Source organism: Atractosteus spatula, chromosome 14 (genome assembly GCF_055471065.1).
Source record: "Atractosteus spatula isolate fAtrSpa1 chromosome 14, fAtrSpa1.hap1, whole genome shotgun sequence".
In the NCBI taxonomy this organism is placed as follows: domain Eukaryota; kingdom Metazoa; phylum Chordata; class Actinopteri; order Semionotiformes; family Lepisosteidae; genus Atractosteus; species Atractosteus spatula.
Genome location: NC_142719.1, coordinates 39625207 through 39648163, shown reverse-complemented (window position 1 = coordinate 39648163; position 22957 = coordinate 39625207). Strand labels below are relative to the sequence as shown.

The following is a 22957-nucleotide window of genomic DNA, read 5'->3' as shown; positions in this document are numbered from 1 at the left end:
TACTAAAATCGGGGTCAAGCGTGCTATTTTCCAAAAGCAGAATTAAAAAAATTAAATATTGTATTTCAGCATTGTTCACATTTTGTCGTGTGTTTGTCTTTTACTTTGAATTTCACATTAGGCGTTAAGGTGTGCTGAAAGGCAGGTAGTATGAAAATTCAGCAGGATCTGATTTGTTTTGAGTTCCTCTAAGTTTACAAACGCCGTCAGTTAGTAAGGCGATGCAGCATGGACAGGTGCAAAGATGGCCTTTGGGAAACGTGGATGTTCAGTCTAAACGTTATTTAACTTTGAAATGTTGCTGTTCTCTCTGTCATTCCCATTGCTTTGTTTCCTACTTGAGGTTGCCTCTAGCAGGCTGTCAGACCCTACTAAGCCCCATTGTAAGCTGTGGCCCACCCGGAGTGGTTCTGACCCGGCCCGTTATCATCAGTATGGACCATTGCTCTGATGCAAACCTCGACAACTGGGCCATCAAGCTGAAGAAGCAGTCTTACGAGGGGACCTGGGAGGTAAGCTTCTGAGCTTAATCAGGAGTAGTTTCAGCACTCCCTGTTTCTGAATTATGTCCACCTAGAACAGTGTTACAACAGTCCTTTTTACACATCTTCTGGCATCTTCACACTGGATGAAATGATGGCGGAATTGGTTCTAATCTCTCTCTCGCAATTAAGCCATCCATTCAGTTCATCCTAGTCATGATTAAATTCAGTTGAGTCCTCTGCTAAATCTGTTAATCTGTGTTAACAAATGCACGTATTGCCTGCATGATGCCTTGTAATAGTTTCTTACAAATTTACGTGGCAATCAGACAAAATGTGTTTAGCCACTGGTGAAAGTAAATTGTCAAATTGCCTTCAAGGTATGCATCTCAGTTTCTGGATGACCCTGAAAAGTACAGTGTGTGGAGGAATGCTGGAGAACAGCAGGAGTCCTCTTTGGTGTTCAGTATCTTGCATAAATTATTTAAGCACTCCGATGTTGTGGCTGTGGGGTGTCTGCCAGATGAATTGGCCTGTCTGATGCGGAGGTTAGGTGACCACATTTAATCATTCAGAGGGCCAAATCTATCCTACTGCCCCCAGACTGGGCACTGAGAATAAGAAAGAGATAACAAATCCAAAGGTGATCACGGTAAAGATCGATCTCATACACCAACAGTTGCAAATAAATGTGCTCGGTACAGCAGATTCAAAAACACTGACTACGTTTAAAGTAAATTAAATAATAAAATTACTCTGTGGAGCAATTTCGTATTGATATTTTATTGATTATGATTATAGAATACAACTGCATTGCTATTCTGTAAACATTTCAAATAGAAGAAAAATGACAACTTAGCCAGTGTTGTAATTCAAATCTCATGTCACTGCTCTTTCTTCTCTCAGTGTTTCATATGTCACCAGGCTGGGTCTGTTTGATAGAAACTGAAGTCGTACACTGCAATAGAACTCCTGGAGCACACAGCTGATTGTATTGATGAGCATATCAATCAATACAGCCAAGGGAAACCTGGTTATTTGGGCAATTTTTAGTTTTTTGTTACTGCAAAGTCTTTAAGAATCCCAGTTTCTCTCCTATATTTTTAATGAACACTTGAACATCATAGTGCAAGTCAATTGATCATACACAATACTTGCAGAAGTATAAATATATCATGTGGTGGCATTATATGTTCATACTCAACTTGTATGCTCTAGGTGACTCATACCCTTTAAGGTAATTGCTAACAGAAAGAAAGAGAAAAGTAGAATATCTAAATAAATTTGAATTTTTCATTCGGAAAAGAGATATAATGACCTTTATAATCTGTTCATTTACAGAGAAGGATGGTGGCTTTGAGTCCAATTGGGGGAGGTGGGGGAGACACTCTTTAATTAAATACAGAATGAAAAATAAATGTGATCACAGGTCACTGAAAGACAAAGGAAGCTGTCCGCCTTTAATTACCTAAGGAGCGCGCTGTGGTTATGAGAGAGCTGGCCTGGCCCGCAGCCTTAGTGATGCCCTCTTGCTGTGTGCTCTGCATCATTAGGTTGTCAGTGAATCATTTTAATGCACTGTTATAAAGCAGTGCAGCAGATAAGCTGCACCAGAACCACGTGGTGGCTTGAAAACAGCACAGGCAGACCTTCACCTGTGAATGAGGCCTTCAGCTGTGGTCACTGGACCACGCTTTCCAAAACTCAGGGAGAATGTTGATGTGCCCTTTAATTTATAGCTATTCATACCCCAAGTTTATACCCAAAAAACCTAGCAATGAGCCATTGCTGTATTTTAATTGAATTGAAGCTGAGGTCTTTACTAGGACTAGATGTGCTCTTTCTAGCCAGCAGCAGATTAAGACTTACTCGTTCAATTTTGGTTTATTGTAAATTGAGAAGTCATGCTTTTTATTTTACTTACGCTATGATATTGTGTTTCCTTCTTAAGTAACATAGGCATTCAAATAAAGCTGGATATTATTTCTCAGTAATACTCCTCAGCTATTGTAAGTAAAATAAATAACTCAGTCTAAGCCATTTAAAATAGTGAAACAGGACAATCTGTGGCAGTCGTATGGGCAGATATGAGTCAGATTTATTTTGGTGCTGTTACTATTGGATTATGAGAGAATATTTTTAGATATTTTGCTCTGCAAGATTACAAGTTAACTATACATCAACAGCTGCAGAATGTTTTAGATGTATAACTGAAATGCAATTATAAGCATCCATTCCTTCCTACTATCCCTTTTTCTAACACATTAAAGTTGCTCTTGGATGTGTAAATTGAGTCAGAGAACTTTGTGCACTGGGTCATGTGAACACGTAATTATTCCAGCCATCCAGCAGGAGCCCCAGTTATACAGTACATACTGTAAGGAGAACAAAAAAAATCAGTTAAAAAGATCCTAAAAACTGTAACTAAAGTAACTAAATTTTCTATTCTTCCATGCAACAGCAGTAAGTGATCTTCAATATAAAAGTCATCCTGTGAGCAGCACCAGATTTGTTATTCTTTAGCAGATGCCTTTCCCCAAAGTGACTTAAACTGAAGATCTGACAGAGGGATACTGTACAATGTTGTGCTTTGCGAGCCCTTCAAATGGAGTATTTACAGCAAAACCATCCTTTTATTTGCAGGACTACTGCACCTTTCAAACGTAGACTTAGGAATAGATTTTGAATGAAAGCGCTGCACCAGGCAAAAAAATAGTGCTGCATTCAAGGTGTTTTGATCTCCACCATGATTTATTCTCAGCCTGCCTGTATTGCTGATGATGAGTCGCTCCCTCTTTTCCCTTATCAGGACATTATGGACCTTCCGATGTCCATCATTGGGTTCAGTGTATTAAGAACAGAAAGAAAAAGTAATGTAATTGGGGAACAGTTGTTGGGCTTTGCGTTATTAACAGGCAGCGCTCACCATGATTTTGCAAAGTACTGAATGATCTTCTCAGACAAGTTAACAATTACACACATATGCCTAACAGATGGGAAATAGCCAGGAGCTCAGGACTCTCAAAATAAACTTGTTTGTTTTGTTTTCCCTCCTGCATCCGTCATAATACCAGCGTTCTCATTCTAAATGACTTCCAGTGGAATTCTGAAAGCTCTCTAATGAGGGAAGCACATCCCCTATTTCATTTACTTATGAGAAAACATATCAGGCTAATAGGCTGCTGTTCACGCAGGGTCATCTTCTGCAAAGGCATACTCATATCCACAGACCTCCTATGGAAATCAAGGATTGCCAGCAAGGTTAATTGATGCTAACAACAATAAAAACGATGCCTTTTCTTTTGTTCTTTTCAAACTTGATGGCATTCACAGAGCTGCTGAAGCACAGCAGTGCAGTGGAGGTGTAATTAAAGACGAGGCTGCAATGATAGCTCCAGCATGATAGCATAAATGGATTCCATAGTGAAAGAAAAACAAAATAGATTCTACATCATGATTATTGTCATTTATTATTTGCTAGATGTTTAGGTTTTCAGATAAACAAGCTGTTTCTAAATGTCTAAGCACAGTCTTTCAGAATCACATCATGAAGAACTGTATATAGTATTGGCATTAGGCATAATACCAGCACACTTTTGTAGCAGTGGTAGCCCAGCAGCAGTAGGAGTAATAATAGGAGTAGCATTAGAAGCAGTTGTGGTCATCATTATCATCACCATGATAAATGTGCTGTAATCTGTGATGAAGGAAAAAGTGCTGCATACTAATTTATAATATTGTTCCTCTGAAAGCACATATCAGTGAGCAGGGAAGATTGATGCACGGGGTATGTGAAGGTTTGTGAGGAATGCAAAGGTGTCAAAGTAATGGAATTGCCAGCTCCTAAGCTAAGAAAGTCCTTAATTGGGAATGATGTATCAGGATTTACTGAGAAAAAAATATGTTTGAGAATTGCTTGCATGCATCTCCCAGGACCGGTTAATATGCAAGCTATTGCTTAAATAATCCATTACTGTTTGCTGTATTCCATATTATTCTGTGCTTAATAAGTACGGTGACTCTGGCTTGCTTTCACTCTGCCTGCCAGGCAGTGTTAGCTCCTTGCAGGCTGGTGTCATTAGGACAGCTAAGCTTGACATTCTTGCACTCTGCGACAGGATGTGCTGCAGGTGGGAGAGGAGCTGCCTTCTGACCCCTATTACTGCCAGCTGGAGGCGGAAGCCTGCCGCGTCTTCACCGAGCAGCTGGGCCGCTTCATGCTGGTGGGGGAGTCGCTCAGCATGGCCGCCGCCAAGCGCCTCAAACTGGTCCTGTTCGCCCCAGTGTGCTGCACCACCTTGGAGTACAGCATCCGGGTCTACTGCATGGACGACACACAAGATGTCCTCAAGGTGACCTCCTTTACCACGTTTGTCTGGGTCTTGCTTATGTTGTTGTTGTTGTTTTAAATGGGCCATTGCTCCTCCTCCTTAATCGGAGAAGGGATAAGAGAATGGATCAATCTGACTTTAAAAACATATCTTTCTGCAAAGATAAAGAACACTGCAGCAGCCTTAGTGACAAGATGTTGAGCTGCATATAACTGGCCTGGGCATCCTTCTGTCCATCATTTTTGCACGTGTGTTTTTATACAGCAGACCTTTCCAAGCAATTAAGGGTATGCATGCTCTTTCCATGGTGTGTTTTTGTTAACATCCAGCCTACACATCAGCAAATTAAACCTAAATAGTTGAAGGACTAGATGTTCTTTAGGAATTCCCTTTAATAGACTTTTGAGTTTAAATTTACATGCCGAAACAACAAGGAAAAAAATCATTCCTGCGCATTCGTTATCTGTTCTTTTATTTGCCCCTGTCCCCACTTTCAGTTGCAAACACAGAGCCTGAGGCATGGTACATTTCTGGAGAGCCGGAAGAGCTCCTCTTTGGAAGATTTGCCAGACTGGGTGACCTTTCTCTTTAGAGGAGCTAAACGTTCAGGGGTTTTAGTACAATTGCTGTGCCGAGAGACCATCGTTCTAGCAAATTAAAGCCTCTGCTTGAAGGGAATATTGGCACTTTCACCACAAAGTGCATTGTGGGGGGAAAAAAGAGTCAGAAAGTAGATGGAAATTGATTGCTTCCCAACTTAGAAGCCCACAAAGAGTGTTTGGAGACATGGTTGTTGACATTCAATTTGCAGAGTTTGGGAATAAAAGCATCAATTTTAAAAAGGTCAGTGTTGCGACATGCACTAAACTTGTCGCACAGAAACTTCTTGTCTGAATGAAGAGATTGGCATCTTGAAATATCAACACTCCTGACTGACTGCAGTCTGGTTCTGAAGCTGCCTCTTTTTTGTTTGAGCACTTCATTTAAGCCAACCATAATTATCCACAGTAAATTTTATTGTATGACGAACCAATTTTTATTTTTATACATTTTGGACATTTTTCAATTAATCGAACTTTCAGTTCTATTGACTTAATTCCTCTTAATTCAATCCAGTTCATGCTTTGAAAAGCAGTGGCAGCTGTCTGCATGTTTAGCTTTTCGTTAGGGCTTAAAATATCATTGAATGAAAGTGAACGATAAAGCTGGAGAAGCTGGAGACTTTATCTTTTGTTATGTTTTGGTGGAATTGTTTTTATCTTGCGTATCATATGCAAAGAAATGCATATTGTCCACAAATATTGTGACAGTTTGAGGTCTTTTCAAAAGGCAGCTCTGTGTGCACTTGCATTTATTACTGATGTATAAATAATGATCAGTTTATTCATATTTTTTCCAGTTTGAAAAATAGAACATTTTCAGTGTTTCAAGTTTGGGAACATCTGACTACAGTGACCTGAGATTTCCATTAGAACATCTACTCTTATTTAAACAGTAGACAAGTGAAGCCCTATGGAACTCAAAACATTTTTGCAGAGCTGGTTTAAAACTAAAAGCTTTCTATAATGCAAACATCCCTTTTTCTACTTGTAGTTTCTTGCTAGTACAAAAAACTGCTTTTGTCTAAACATATATGCCACTTTTGCACAGATCTGATCCCTTGAGTAGATCATCCTCTGTTTTCAACAAAACAAAACAGCTCTTACCTGTTAATAACTTGTCTAAAAGGATATTAATGGCCTTTTATAGAAGAGCAGGTAAATTACATTGGGGATTAACAGAGTGCTTGGAGGCGATCACAGAACAAAAGGGCTGCTAATTTATTGCATTGTCATTATGAACTAGCAGAGACCTTTTAAAGTTTAATTAGATAAAGAGCTGGCTAAAACAGAGAATTAAAGCCTTTATAGTCCTCAGCTGGAATTGCCAACAACAAAAACCCTTAAATTATTTTAGTTTACATTACTTTATATAATTTATATAAACATTTTTTAATGTGTTATGTAAATGGAAAGGAACAAAAAAGTTAAAATAAGATGAAACATAGCTTTTTGTATTCATAGGTTAGGCATGAAGAAAGGAAACAGTCTGGCTACAGACGGAGAATGAGTTTTTTAGCTTAAGTAGACTTTGGAGAAAGTCCAAGCCTTTTATCGATTCATTTGCTGAACACACTGATGAATTGGAACCCATATTTAAGAGCTGTTATAGTATGTGTATTCTGAAGGTGTGTAGAATCGCAGTCTCCAAATCTTCAGAATTATTTTTAAAATGTATGCTTGGTTGAAATAAGAGAGACAGTAAATATTTACGAATATGAAAACATTTCAGTCTCCCAAGATCTTCTTCCAAGAGAACCTGGAATATGAGAGAGATAATGTCACTTTTCATGGTCTGAAGCCCTCTTAACCCTGTGGGACAAATGGCTTCCATCATGAAAACCCCACCTCCTTAAGATTCTCAAAGAGACCGGGGGTGTGAGCCCAAGAAAGTGGCATATTTATATTTTTGTATTAAGAAACCATCCAAATTTGGTTTGAAAATATGAGGGTGTTGATAAATAGCATAGAGGCTTAAATCTATTGGGGGTAACTAATACATTAGTAAACATATTTTAATGTATGGAATGGAAAGTGAATGTATAAGACTTTGATGTGCAAGTCTTTAGAGCAAACAGCCAACACTGCTGAAAATCAGGTAATACTGTCTATTTTAGGTGGGGTATAAAATCACGCTGTTTGTGTATTAGCTTCCAAGTATTGCCAAAGTGCTGTATACACTGAACAGTAAAGTGTCTTTTCTAAAATCCTCTTGATCGCCGCTTCCCAGTTGCCAGTCAGTGCTGACAGCCTCTGTCAACCTGATACCAGCACACAAAAGAAGAGTTTCAACTAATTAAAGCTAAAATAATGTTATTGTCTTTGATAATGAGCTTAAAATTACACCAGGGATTCCAGAGCATTTAGTCTTTGTGTTCTCAATATGCATAAGATCTTGCAGGACCAATAACATGAATATTTAAAGTCGAGATGGCTCAGGCCATGCGTCAGAAGAGCTTGGCGTTCACTTCCAAAATGTCACACTTGTTTTGTTTGTATCTCTGGCACATTGATGTCACACTGCAACCTACATGATTCCAGTCCTTAACCACAAATCTATTATCTTTCCTATCAGGTAAGTAGCTAGGTAGAGACCTGTGCATTCATTAGTATTAGGTCTTCATTAGTATTAGGAATATAGCAAAGCTCTTTTATAGAAGTATAAAATTGTTGCTGAGCGATTTCTTTCATGGTGTGTTTTTCATAAAAAATGCAATTAAAGCATTATTTAGTGTTTGATTTAATAATATTGTGTCCTGAAACAAAATAATCTGATTTAGTTTTCTTGGACAGCTTTTGGCTTGAGCATGGAGTTCACCTCTGACTTCCTCTGTAAAGGATTAAGGAAAGGTGCTTTTCGAGGGAAAGAAAGCTGTACTAATTTTCATATCTAAAGACTCACACATTTTGAACAGCTGAGTCATTCAATTTTTTTTTCACTGTTCAAATGGGTTAATATATTATCAACACAATTAAAACATTTAATCTATTATTCATAAAGTATTTGGAGCCCAGTTGTTTAAGCATTTCACACTCTACTTTTCTGCTAAGTATTTCCATATTACAGTAGATTTCCTTTGTTTCATTTGGCCATGTGAATGTGTTACATTTCAGCAAGCAAACAGTTTGTTGACAAACAGATAAAATGAGTGTTAATTGAATAGCCTTTATATATTCACAGACTCTGGTGGACATGTAAGGGATGAATCAACAGAATTAAAACATTAAAAAACGTTTAGTTGTGACTATTTGTATCGTACAACTATCCATATGCTTTATTTTTTTAACTTAAAATTGTAGACTGTAGAGTTGGCATCTTGTATCTGAAACAAGGTTATTTGCTAAATTATGTATTGTAATAAGTTTTGTTTTCTAAACCATTTATTGTAGTATTTTATTAAACACAAGCCTCTCAAGAATCGGTGGTTATAATTTTGTAGTGAAAGAAGTCATTTAAAATGTAGGGGGGCAATACTTATACCCAAATTTGTATTTATTTCATTTGTAGTAGGAGAAAGTCAGTCTCAGTTTGACTACCACTGACAGAACACATCTTATGAAGACACATTGTTTCATATTTAGAAAAATAAATGTCTTTCACAAAAACCAGCCCTGTTCATTATGAAATCATTTGTATTTGTGTGAATGTATGAAATTGCTTTCTCAAAAACAATTTGTAAAATACACAAATGTCATTAAAGACACAGATGAACAGAGAAGTACAGTTTTATAGGTGAATCCAGTTTAGCAATGCAACTGAATTGTAAATATATAGATAAAAAAGAACAACCCTCAGAAAACTCCATCCCATATTAAAATGCTACTATGATACAACCAGAAATTGCAAATTACATCTCCAGTACTTAGTGCCTTTACCACCATTTTTACAGGATATTATTTCCAAAATAAAGAACATTTACTTGTGTGGACCTCTGATTAAAGTCTTTAGGGGATAAATGTTATACATTTTGTTTCAGTTGCCTTTCAGGTGAATTTCATTGTGTTCCCTTTTTGTGCGCCATTGTCTAGCGTTCCACAATTAGCTGCAGAGTATGTTATCGAAGCACAAAATTTAAATTCAGATTGCAATCTGGTCTGATGATGGCTTTATCATATCGCTGTGTTCCCTGTGGCTTTCTTTGACCTGTTATGACTCCCCTAATTTGCAAACAATTGTAAATTCGCTTTTATTACACAGTACAGATTTCCTGTTTAAGAATCTTGTAGTCTTGTAGAAGGTTACCCAGAATTAACAACTACATAGAGACCTAGCAATAGTAGTATTATGTAGGTAATGTTTATACATTTTCAATAAGCACTTTATCTTTAAAGGATTGCAATGAGTGGATCCTGACCTGGCTGGCACAAGGCAGCACCACACCTTGAACAGGATGCCAGCCTTTAACAGACTACACACTTACACACAGACTCATATATACAGGGGAGGCAATTTTGAGATGCCAGTTACTGTGAGACTGTAAGAGGAAACCAGAATATGCAGAGAAAACTCAAGTGGACCCCAGGTCACAGTCGAACCAAGACCCAAGAGCTATGAGGCAGCAGTGATAACTACCACGTCACCGTACTACCCAACTATACAGTATATGTGAATAAGGAAATGTGAAACCTTATTCTGGCTTTTCTTGTACAATTGATATTCTAGGCTTACTTGGTCTGCTTTTTAAAGTTGAAATCAAAAATGAAAACCATTGGCCGTCATCTGACTTGGAACACTAATAGTGTGTCACCGACACAGTCACCTGTGAACAATTACACCTGGGGAAAACCATTACAGTATCTTTCTGTGCTTCTGAACCAGAAAACAATGTGCTGTACTTGTATCTTTTGGGTGAAGAGAAAAGGTACAGGTGAGCCCTAATTCAAAGACCTTTTTTGAGGGTTTTTTCAGCAATCCAGAAGAAAAGGTTTTTAGACTCTCCTGTGCAGTCATCCTCAGTCAGGTGCCAATTGGAAAGGTCGAGTCAGACAGAATCACTTAACCCAGCCGCATTCCATAAGAGCACGCATGTCATTTGCCTCATACTCCGCCTGTTCCCTGATCATCAGAAATCCTGTTTTGGAAAGCGGCTTTTTCCTTGGTAAAAGCAAAGGACCTGAGAGTTGTTGTCTAAGCAGTGAATTCTGACTACCATGCTTCTAATCCTGTTATCTGAAGCCATAAAGCTGGCACCCTTGTGACTCAGACAGAATAAATTTAAGCTGTTTTTTTTTCTCCCTATGTCCCTTGTTTAACTTTCTTTGGAAGCAGTAGGAGCAGTGTAGTCTTGGCATAGCTGAATGTGCTGGAATTATTAAGTCATACTGTACATCTGTCTTACCTTTACACATTGGGAATAGCAGACCACATCCATTTTTCCATCTGTTTTACTGCTTTATATACCTTCTCATTTACTGGCTATGCTTCCAAATATTGCCATTTTAATTGCACAAATGATGTTGTTGTTGCAAGTGCAGAGACTAGCATTCAGTGTGTTCATGGACATCTCAAATGATTGCGTCTCATATGATTACTCAAATTAAGGTAATGTCTGCCTCATTATAAGATGCCTCAGAAAGCTTCATTCTAATCTCTCGATGAGTATTTTGATGAAGTAAATAAACACCCATTGTTTGCAAAGAATACATTGTGGTTCCTGTGCTGGACATTTGATAGACAGCACTGGCAAAGTACGAGCTGGGCTAATTCTTGAGGGTGGTGCTCAGTGGTGTACTGTCAGAGGGCATTGGAAAAATATCATCTGACATGTGTTTGGGCAGAAACTGTATGTTAGAACCCCCAGACTTGAGTTTACCAAGATGCTTTTAGAGAAATTGGTCAAAAACCTTTCTCCTTAGAGATTAATGGCTTCTTGTGCCATGTCTTACAAGGTTTCACTGCTATGTGCCACAGAGAAAACTCAGTTAAGTGTAATAAATCAAAATAAAATTATGGCAAAGCATAGAAAAGTTTCGCTACAGTGCATTAAATTGTGATAGAAGCCACAGGAAACTACGACGAATGTGAAACAGAAGTGTGTGAAACTCTTGGGAAAACAGTGAAATTACCAAGCATTTATCTTTAGTAAGCCTTCACAAGGGATTGTGGAGTTGTGGCCCTGACACACAATTTGACATGTATTACTATTTTCTTAGTTCAAAGCAATTTACTGTCTATATTGATAGAGATTGACTGGCAGATCACAACTTTGCATCTTAAATGCCTATGTAGTCTATGATATCACACGTAGAACATTAGTCACTCTTTGACTAATCAAATGACAGTATATCACATTACAGTCGGAAAAAATATGGACCTTAATCTTAACTGTTGTATTAGCTTGCCACCTAATAAAATTAACCGTATTTAAGCACTTAAAGCACATTGTAATACACTGAGGCTGTGCTACAAGCCTGAATTTTATGCTTCCTCCTTAAATTGTCTAAGATTGCTAATTTGAAAAGAAAGAAATATATTAGCCACACATTGGTATTCACATCCCCAGTTATTCATAATAGGATAATTGACAGTCTCCTCTGTTTTCCGATTACTGGCAGCCAGAATGGATCTGTGAATAGGTCATGAATTAGTCCTAAGTCTGTGAGCATCAATTTGCAATGCTAATGGTATTATTGGTACAAAGGAATAATTGTGTGGTGGAAGAATCTGAATTAAATATTACATTGTGGCCTGCAATAAAAAAAAAAATCATATTTTCCAACAGTGTTTAATAGAAGGATTCCTAACAAAAGGTTTAATGTGATTGAAAGTTTATTGCCTCTGTGCCACTGACTGTCTAAACCAGGGATGGGCTGGCTCAGTCCTCTGGTTTTCATTGCTTCTCTGATCTTAATGACTTTATTGAACAATTATTTGGATAAGAAGATGAATCCATCGTTTTTCTTAGGTCTTAATCTGTTAATTGAAAAGCATCTGTAAGACCTAAAGGTCTTACTCCCTTGAGGATCACTGCTGCTCTTCCTTGCCCTGCACCTTTTCAGGAGAATCAATGACCATAGTGTTTAATTAATTCAAGAGTTTGCAGACTTGGTGAGCTAGGTCAGTCATTGATACCACGGTCTTTCAGATCAAGTGAATGCCAGAGAAAAATCTAAAATGGGAAGTCTTTCTCTTTCAGATTATTCAATCACTGTAAATAAACTGTTGTTGGGTGTTAATACCGAGCATCCCATCTGTAGCTTTCTTGTGCAATTGAAATCCCATCTTATTGTCCCGAAAGACAGAATGCCCACAGTCAAACTTAGATTGAGAGTAATTATATTATTTAAGAAAGGTAGAGATTCTAATTAGTAATTAACAGGTTCCTTACTATATTAATTGAAATCAGCCTGCCCCAAAGACGTTAAAAGGAGCAGAAAGATTAGCAAATTCCTCATTCCAACAAAATTAGACCCCTGTTCTAATCCCATTTCAAGTGCTTTCACATTCTCATGAGAACATCTAACTAAGCATATTGCAATTATCAAAGCATGTTTCACTGTTTAAGCTCATGTTATTGTTTTTTTCTGTCTCCTTAATTTCTTTTTAATATTTTTTTACTGTGCAAGAATGCTGAATTTCCAAGGAGGCGAATACATTCACCTTGGTAACTTCTGAATAAAATTAATAATAATACCGTTTGCTAACACTTACCTAAAACAACTCACAGAATGCATTCAATGCCCTCAGTAGACTGGAGAGATCATTAGTATAGTTTTATTTTTGTATTGCCAAAAGAGAAGAACTTCTGGTCCTGTTTTGAACTATAGGCTGCAAATTTCCAATAAATTGTAACGTAATACCACAGGGTTGTTACTTAGATACCCTTATGTGCTCCCTCACAATCCCAATCAAGATCACATGCAAAGCACTACATTTTAAGAAGGTTTACTGTGGCGATTGTATAATTATCTTACCTTGAAAGACGTTAACCATTTTGTCAACATCCTGGCCTTTCTAAATCCACCCATTTAGTACATTATTGGTAAAAGTATGGAACATCCCTATCCAGTAACCCACTCTGATGCCCCAGTTTGATAAGAGATGATATTGATTAAATGACGATCATCATGAACACTGACTGAATTCTTGAAATTATTTTGATGTCTTATAAAATGAATGATCACAGAAAAAGCCACATTTAATGGCACTGAAATGTGCATTCTGTTAATGTTAGATATTCCAAATAATACCTTCCTTTCCTGAAGTGGAACTGTATGGTTTGCACACAAATGAAATTTCTTAGAGATTCATGACACAGCAGTAACCACTGCAGCGTGAAGCTCAGTGTTATAGCTTGTGAATGGTTTTCCCCGTGAAACCCTGAGCGCACAGTTTAACTCTCCTGTTTCTGTCTTGGTTGCAGGAGGTGATGCAGCTGGAGAAGCAGCTGGGCGGACGACTTATTGATGAACCTCAAGTCCTTCTCTTCAAAGACAGTTACCACAACTTGCGTCTGTCCATCCACGACATGCCCAGGGCACACTGGAGAAGCAAGCTTCTTGCAGGGTACCAGGTATGTTACCCTTCCTGCCCCTACTGCTATTCTACCCCGGTTGCTCCGGGGCCCCAAACACACACAGCCCACTCCCTTGACACTGTAGAACTCCGCCATGCCAAACTGCTGCATGTCTGCCAGGGTATGACACTGTCTAGATTTCAGAGGGGGTTGAAAGAAAGGGAACACAAGCCTGTTACATTAGCAGCTCTTGTTAAGAAGATACGTCTCTTTGGATCATAATGAGATGATCACATGCTGAAAGAGTTTGGAGAAAAAAAATTCTAAATGCGTAGCAGAGTTTTTTTTGTAAGTGCTATTGGGCAGTAGACACAAGTCTCCATTTAATTTCTGCGGGTTAGGTTTAGTGATTTAAATGGAAGAAGCAGAATTTAGATGTGCCCTAGTTGTGCTATGTTCACAAAGTGAACAAAGCACAAAGTCAGCATAAATATATAGATAAGAACATTTATTTCGGATGTAGGAGGTAAAGCGAACATTAATTTCAAAACAACACACCTTCCCTTCCACGGCCTGTATACATGGAGTTTACATTTTGAAGATAACTGAGAGGGGGAAACCTGGCTTTCTACTTAGAAGTGTTTTTCGTGTCTTTTTCTGAATTGTAATTCAAAAGTGATCCTATTCACACAAAATAGAAAAGACCTTGGAGTACTGGAAATTTCTGTCTTGGCAAGGTTTATTCTTTACACAGGTAACAGTTAAGGTCTGTAATGTATGTTTTTCTTTTTTTTTTGTACTGCTTGAACGATCCATATAAAAAAATCAGATTGTGTTTGAGGGAGTAGGCATTATATTTGCTTAATAGCATTCCTGGCCTTGGTTCTGTGCTTCTATTGCCTTGAACTCAAGAGAAAATTGTATGTGACCTGAAGCTTAATATAGAACATGAAACAATTATTCTGGTAGTGTCACTCTTAAAATGTAGAGAAACATTTTTGGTTTTTAAAAGGAGAAAGCTGACATTTCTGAGTTTTACTACTGCCCATTAGGTACATGCAAATTAAAGTGACTTGGATAGGAAAGGAAACGTGCAGAACATAGCCTTCTAATCCGTACGTCAAGCCCTGTCCCATCAAATCAAGCTGCTTTTTTGCGTAAACTTATGAAATGCCTAATGCTAGTGCAGTAACCTATTCTTAGCAAGAGCAATCAGCACATTCTGTAGAAATGCCTTTGATTCCATTGAAAGTGTTATTTTTCTTCTGGCACTGTGCACAAGCATCGCTTATCTTAAAGCTGCAAATTTACTCGTTGTGCTCAAGCTGAGTCCTGCTGACAAGGACAATAGCTCCCCCTGTTGATCCTCTGCTAGGTCTCGCATAAGCTTTCAACTTTATTTGTTCTTCAGTCTGTTTTGGTTGTTAAAGTATCATATGCAGACATTTGGTTACGTTTTGCTGGATGATAGTGAAGTTATCCATTCTCCCCAACTGGCCTGGGAGGTGTTTTCTCATTCTCTTTAATAAAAAGAGGAACTTAGGGTAGACCATTTATTTGATTTGAAAATACAAGGAATGTGAGCAAGAAGGGGAATCAGATAGGAATATTACCATCATTGCTTCAATCTGCTGTTGAGTATTTGGCTGAAAGAATCACCCTTGAATGAGGAAGGCAAGAGACCTTTCCACAGTGGGAAAGTAAAGCTGAACTGCCCATCTTGGAACAGTTTACCTAGATGCTAGTGAGAAATAAGAAATTTTGTCTCTTCAATTTTCTTGTGCATGAATTTCATGTGTTTGAAGCATATTTGGCACTATTGTGTCTCAGAGTAAAAGATATAAATGCAGCAAATTTCTCACATTTTGATGTAAATGCATTTTTGCTCTGGCTGCATGACATTCACAAGATGTTCTGAAAGCCTGCCAGAAAACAGCAAAACATCATAACATGGCAAGTGTCACTTGATCTATGCAAATCTATGCAAGTGATTAATTTAACCCTGTAGAAATGAAAGGAACCTGCCCTTAACTAATCAGTCAACTGTCATTGTAGTTTTCAACCTTGCACTCAAGTGTTTACTCCAAAATCTGCATCTTTTCAGCCTTCATCAAGCCTTTTTGTCATCTTGGAGGTAATCGTTTCACTCAGTGGTGTCGGGTCTCTTTCAACACTTCAAAACAATAGTACTAATGATCACTGTCTCGTCCTCACTTACTAATAAAACTAGCGTAGACTTAATGGAAAAACCTGTATGACACTCGGCGTGTCATAATGCCTCACTCAGTGAAGAGTTTCTGTAATTAAAGATGATTTGAGCTGAGTGTCTCATTGCTGACAAGGGATGCAAGTGCTGACCTTATCTCTAAATTTAGTGTTATTTGCATAATTCCAATCCAAGTTAGTGCAGGTGGGTAAAGTTGGAAAACATGAAATATGCATCATATCTTCACTCCCTCTGAAGATGGCATTCTCCATTTCTTATTGCTAAAGGGCCAACAGCTCTCGCACCTGTTATCAACGTCTGGGGCTTGGAAGCAGACAGGTGCCCCAAAAAATGAGAAATTACTTAGAATACTGTATCTTTATCTTTGAATATTTGAGCCTCATTCCAGTGAATTAGCAATTCCCAATTTAAATGTAAAATATGAAATACAAATCTGACATTTGGGTAGAACATTTTATAACAATAAGTCCCTTCGCCATTAAGATGTCTGTAGTGTATAGTGTGGATTGCAGTTGTGCTAACTGTTCCCAATGATCAGGCTTTTTGAGACAATAAACATTTCTCTCAGGTTTCCCCTCACACTATTCCTTTACCCCATTTCCTTGTAAGATATGATAGAGTACTCCTGGTGCACAAAAACAATCCCCTGGAACAGTTTTATTTCTTGTGAGACACTATGGATTACTAATGTCCAACCAGCAAAAGTCATGTGCAGTGTCTGCATGGATGACCCTTGATCTGAAGCTGCAGTGGATGGTGCTTCAGGCTGTGTCTAAGTTCTACCTCACGTGTTTCTTCTGAAGGAAATCCCCTTCTATCACATCTGGAACGGCTTCCAGAGAAGCTTGCACTGCACCTTCACCCTGGAGCGACTCAGCCTCAACACGTGCGACCTGATGTGTCGGCTGTGCGTGTGGCAGGTGGAGGGGGAGGGGCAGAGCTTCAGCATCGACTTCAACGTCGCCAAGGTAACGGAGGGATGCGGCCTTTAGGCCCGCCTGCTTGAAGGCGTTTCCGTTTCTTCTCGAACGGATGTCTGAAGTCCGTTCGAGTTCTAACCTGTACGATTAAATCAGCATGACGTGCCCTGACGTGAAATGCACTCACACGACAAGCATGTAGTGAAACCGGAGTCTTTTTACGAGAAGACAAGGGTATTTGTTTTTATTCTTTCAAGCCCAATTTGGACACAGCAAAACCCCACATGAGGTCTTGCATGAAAGAGCAGACTTTAAAGACATCCACAAAAAATATACAGTAGTTGTATTCGGTTATGTACAATCTGGAATGTGTAAAAAGGACTCTGACATAATTTCTGAAAATAGAAACAATAAGACACCGTGTAGAGCTCAGTGACTGGGATCCCCGTGTTAGTAATAGGGTTTAGGCCAGATAATCTCTCTGTTAAAACTCTCAGATTCTCTTTCTAGTGCAAACGGCAATAGCTTATTCTTTCTTGATGCTCCACTGGTGATGTAATTAAATCCTAGACATGACAAAACAGATATAAATGCTGTGAGGTTGCAAAGTGTAGGATTTCAATAAATCACCACTGGTGCATTAAGGAGAATGTGGAGAGAATTATCGTGTTTAACTTTTTTTTCCATCTCGCCAACGCCAGATACCTTTCAGCATGTAATGGCTTACAGCTGAGAGAAAATCCAAGCAGTGGAACGGCAGCTATACAAATAGGTGTCGGCATAATTATGAATGATGCTTCAGAAAAACTGCCAGTTTGCGGCAGTCAGAAATTTAAAAAAGAGGCTGAATCCACACAAGTTGATGTCCCCTGTACCAATGTAAGGTGGACTAAGATTTGCAAAAAAAAAATGTTCTGTTTTTGCAAATTGACAGAGGTGATAACATCTTTTTCATTTTGCCTGCTTGTTTTTACAAACAATAATTTTCACTATATAAGATGTCCTTGATTGGAACCCTTAAACTACAATTCCTTATGTCAGCATAGTCAGTGTGCTTCATGCTAAAAATATTTCACTTTTGCATGTATGGGATTACATTATATCGTCATCTCAGTCCACCCCAGGATATCTGAAAGAGTAGAACGTGCTGTTTCTGCTTCGGATGAAATGTAACTCGTGAAGCACCATGAGTGCTGAGTACTGATGTGCGATGTAATTTGTCTCCCAAAAAAATAGCAAAATAGAAATACCTTCCATTAAGAGAGTGGCTTGTTGGGGTTCAAAAACATTGACTGCTTTATAGTATGAGAGCCCAAACATGTTCTGTTTAAAACGTCGATAGTTATTTACTGCTATCAAGTCATTACTTAGTAATTACATTGTTATTACTCAGCATGGACACCATTCAATCCCACCAAAGGTGAAACTGTACAATTTAAGCCTGTTTATCTGCGCAGTATAAATAGCCCACGGACAGTTTAAAGGTTCTGTTAGCATTAAGAATTGTAGCTGCCAGCCCCCAACTTTGACCTGGATTCAATTTTCTTTATTTTGATCTGGCTTCCAGCTGGAAATAGTTTGGAAATTGCAGGTTTCCTTAGCTAGAGGAGAAATAAATGTATCTAAAATATATTTTGGTGTTAATGGATGGGCGGTAGGCAGAAGTGATAGATCTAATGATATAATGAATACAGAGATAAAAGATACACTGAATACAGATAAGTGGATGTAATATCATAATTCGATTAATAGGAAATGTAATGCCGTTTCTGAAGATCTCATCATTTCACATTGGAAGTATGATGAAAGCTGCTGTCTAGCTGCCTCTCCTCACCTCAGGCATCCTGCTGCTACAACGAGTGGGCTGATGAAACTGTCCTTCAGTTGCTGTCACTGTCCTAGCTGATGAGCTCAGCTACAACCTCGCCCGGTGTCTGCCGGGGGTGGTTTGCTTTGGATAGCGTGTTTTTTTCCCCTCCAAAAGCCAAACAGCCTTTGATTGACGGCGACAGTTTTCTTCCCCAAAATGAGCTTTATCCAGATACAAGCCTCTTTCGGCTATGTGTCTGCGCCAATCAATAACACAGCACTGCGGAATTCCGATTTCCTGCTTTCCCCCCAGCTTCATTAGTAAAAAAGCTATTTAACCTTCTGGTCTTGTAGTCTCTGTACGTATTTATTTTACATCTAAGATTGGAAAATTAATATCCTCCAGGGTTTAAAAATGAATAATTAACTTCTTTTTCCCTGTCCTGTTATTTCCTACATTGTCAGTCCTCCTCTGATTCACTGCTTTACTGTGACTATGCTGCAGTAAACGGTGAATTTTGCAGTGTTACTGCAGGGTTCCTGGGTTACTGCACGTCCATTTGACAGGTACAAGACTGCACAAAACAGCAACACCTGAGATATGTTACACGGCCACTTAGTTGCGACCTCTTCTGAAATGGACTGAAAATTAGACTTTTTGGGCTTTAGACTGATTGGGCCTAACTGTAATTCTTCCCTTTTCGTAACAGTTGAAGTTTAACTATCCAGGACTGATCTCTCGTAATAAAGTCATACAAAAGGGCATGTATACATTCTTAGCCTGCTATTTCATCTTTCTCTCCCTCTCTGAATCTCTGCATCTACAGGACAGCAGGCCCGTGGACGCTGACCTCCTTGGTTTGGACAATAGCGCTCCTGCCCTTGCCGGCCCCAGTGCATTTCAAATCCCTTACCTGATCCGACAGAAGATCTGCAGCAGTCTGGATGCCCCCTGCCCGCATGGAGCCGATTGGCGATTGCTGGCACAGAGGCTCCAGCTTGACAGGTACAGATCAGCCATCAAACTGCTTCACATGGGCTTTGAGTGCCTCCCAGTGTACTGTGGGGAAAAAAGAGTGGCTCCACACTTCTTATCCATCAGTTTCATTTTAAAATCCCTTAAAACTATCAGATGCAAACCTAAACCCATTGCAGTCTGTTGCTTCTTACTGTAAGAGCTCACTTCTTACATACTGTAAGAAGACTGTGTTGAGAATGCTGTTGTGTATAATGTGTGGCAGCAATGTTACTACCTTGTAGCCTGATGTGTTCAGATCTGAGAAACAAAGTGCAGGTGGGCCAGGTCAATACTCTGATAGGAGATGTTGCTAGTTTTGATGAACAGTAGAAGACCCTCTTCATTTCTGGACCAGAATTTCCAATCCAGTGTTCCAGTAAGGAGACTGGAGACACTCTGTTGTAGCAGGTACCATCCATCACATGAAATGTGGTCTGAGGTCTTGACTACCTTGGTTATATCCAAGGTACCTGTAGGCACTGTTTGTAACAGTAGGGGTGTTATCCCTCCATGTCCTGGCTAAATTCCAATTTTGGCAGCAAATCTAAAACCTTCAGAAATTTTCTCTTAATGTAATTGATGAATTATTACTTAGTAAATTTATAATTTCTCCCTTCCCCACCTGATCTTCTGTGTACTGAGGCTGCTGGTGCAGAATGGTCCCTGTGTCTCAACCTGGTTGGCAATTTCATTGGTGTTAGTTGTGGGATTCTTTAACCCAGAAAGGAAAAATGCAAGTGAATTATTATTAAAAGAATTTCAGAATAAAAAGAAGATAACTGATTTGTGAGATGTGAGCAATGATATCGTGATAAGTTTAATCGAAAAGAGTCAGAAATGTAAATGTGGTAAGTCAAAAACAGTACGCAGCTGGTTAAATGCGTTTCTTGGAAAAAGAAAAAGTTTTTTACTTATGCGGCGTGTAGTGTATTAAGAGTGAGTGGATATGCCGACAGGTAACTGTAAGAATCCCATTGTGCTCCAGTTAAATCCTATTTCTGGTTTTGCTGAAGGCCTAACTACATGTTTCTAAGCTTGTGGCCTCCAAAACATATCTTCTTAAGTACAGAGGTCTGGATAATTAGGCTTGTGAAGGATTAAACAGTTCTGCTGTGGGAGTACTATCAGCAAAGCCCTGATGTTCCAGCTAGAGATATGACATTTAAAGACCTTCTCAGCCTACATTTCATTGCTTTAGATTTGATCCACATTACTTTTCAGATTAAAAAATTGTTCCTGCATGTGTTATCAGATGTACATTGTCTACCTTGTCTCCTGTTTCACATTACACAAATGCAGTATTTACAGGGTGGTTACAGTTCTCTTCACCCTGCATGACGTTGCATTTCTAGACCACCACAGCTGGGAAATGTGATTAAAATGATCCAAAGACATAAGTAAACTAAGGTCAAGAACTTTCTTGTGCCGCATCAAGCATGCCGCTCTTTAAAGGGGTGGGACAAGCACAGTTTCCTTTTTCTTGGCAGTCTGCGGCACTCTGTATTCACTATGCTGATTAGATTTGCTTGTGAAAGCCCCTCCATCCCTCACATGCTCTGTTTTAAAGAAATCAGGAATTAAAATATTTTAAAAATCTAAACCAGTAAAGAGTGTGCCCTGAATATTTTATTCAAAAGCATCCATGGTGCTTGCTGTATGAGGAAGAAATAGTAAGGTGAGGATGTACAACATGAAGGTGATAAATAAGAAAGATGAGATATGGTGCCTGACTCCTCCCTGCCAATGTGTAAAATCTAAAAGAAAATGCCCTCAGAGTGCTTTAGACTCCAGTAGAGGATCCAGATTTGCCAAGCAGCAGGGCAGAGTTAGTGTTGTTTGAGTGCTTAGTTTTAGAGTTATCTTGCAGGGTTGCCAGACTTGGAGATGCTGAGAATTTAATGGAATAACTGTGTTGAGTTTTTTTCCCCCCACAGTAAATACAGTATGTTTGTAAAAGAGGGAAAAGTTCATTCATTTTTCTTTTGTGTAAATAAAAACATAAATTCTGGCTAATGTGACTTTTTTCCATTTTATTTTTTCGTACTGAAGCAAAGTCAGAGCAAATCACATTGAAACAATGAAAGAGCTTTAGACATTTTATGAACAGGAAAAGGCCATTAGATCCAACAGATCTCACTAGTCCTGGGTCAGTGATGTCAGAAAGTATCTCTTAAGATACTAGGGAGTTTCATTTCCAAAGCATCAAATGAGCTGCTGGCTGGGGTCACTGTTTTATTGATATCGATCAGGTGTGTGTTCAAAAGATCTAAGCTAGGAATATAAAAAGGTTCCAGTGTACCTGAATACCATGGCAGATGAATCAAATTGGTGCATCATTTAGAAGCAGTCATTTGTCCTGTTCCCTTAGCCCTTGTCTTCTCATTTTCTGATTTTCTTTTGTTTAATTTTAATACTATGTTATGTTCTCTGACATCTGGGATACAAAACGTGCAAGGCAGCTAGACCCGGACTCTCTTTTTTTAATTGTCAATTATGTTCTTCAGTACCTTAACATTCCTTCTAATGACATCCGCAGGATATGTCAGAATCATTTTTGTAAATTTCAGTGCATTAGGATGCTAATGCAGTCTAGCTGTCGAGAGGGACACAAACAAAATTTGCAATGAAAGCACCACCGAGGCCTGGGAGTAACAGCATATTGACTTCAGACTGGGAATTCACGATAATGGTCTTTTAAAAGCGTCTAACTTGTTGTTGTTTTTTCTCTGCCTCACAGGCACCTCAGCTTCTTTGCGTCAAAAGCAAGTCCAACATCAGTGATCCTGGACCTGTGGGAGGCTCAGCACTTCCACAGTGGGAACCTGAACCAGTTGGCAGCTGTGATGGCACAGATAGGCAAGCAGGAGGCCATGATCTTTCTGGTGACGGATGGAGAGTGTTAATTTTTATATAAGACACCCGGAGAGATTAAGCCTGGGCTTTGTGTCTTTTGCCTGGGTTTGGGGGCAGAGGGAGAAAGTTCCTACCATCCTGGCAAGCAGAGGACAGGGCCTATCTCCTGTAAGAACCGAATCCAGCCTAAAACCCACACGATTCAAAACAGCGCCACCAAGCCTAACAATGTAGACTGTGTTGTTAATTAAGCATGATCATC

The 22957-nt window shown here is 38.9% G+C and overlaps 1 protein-coding gene across 1 annotated transcript in view; it reads left to right on the top strand.

The window, feature by feature from the left end:
* Positions 1-22745, top strand: part of unc5a (unc-5 netrin receptor A) — a 189959-nt gene extending 167214 nt beyond the window's left edge. Inside the window, exons 11-16 of the mRNA XM_088933458.1 lie at positions 344-512; positions 4601-4834; positions 13776-13925; positions 16899-17063; positions 19652-19830; positions 22580-22745. Coding sequence (XP_088789584.1) covers positions 344-512; positions 4601-4834; positions 13776-13925; positions 16899-17063; positions 19652-19830; positions 22580-22745 — 1063 coding nt within the window. The remainder of the gene's footprint in view (positions 1-343; positions 513-4600; positions 4835-13775; positions 13926-16898; positions 17064-19651; positions 19831-22579) is intronic.
* Positions 22746-22957: the final 212 nt, after the last annotated feature.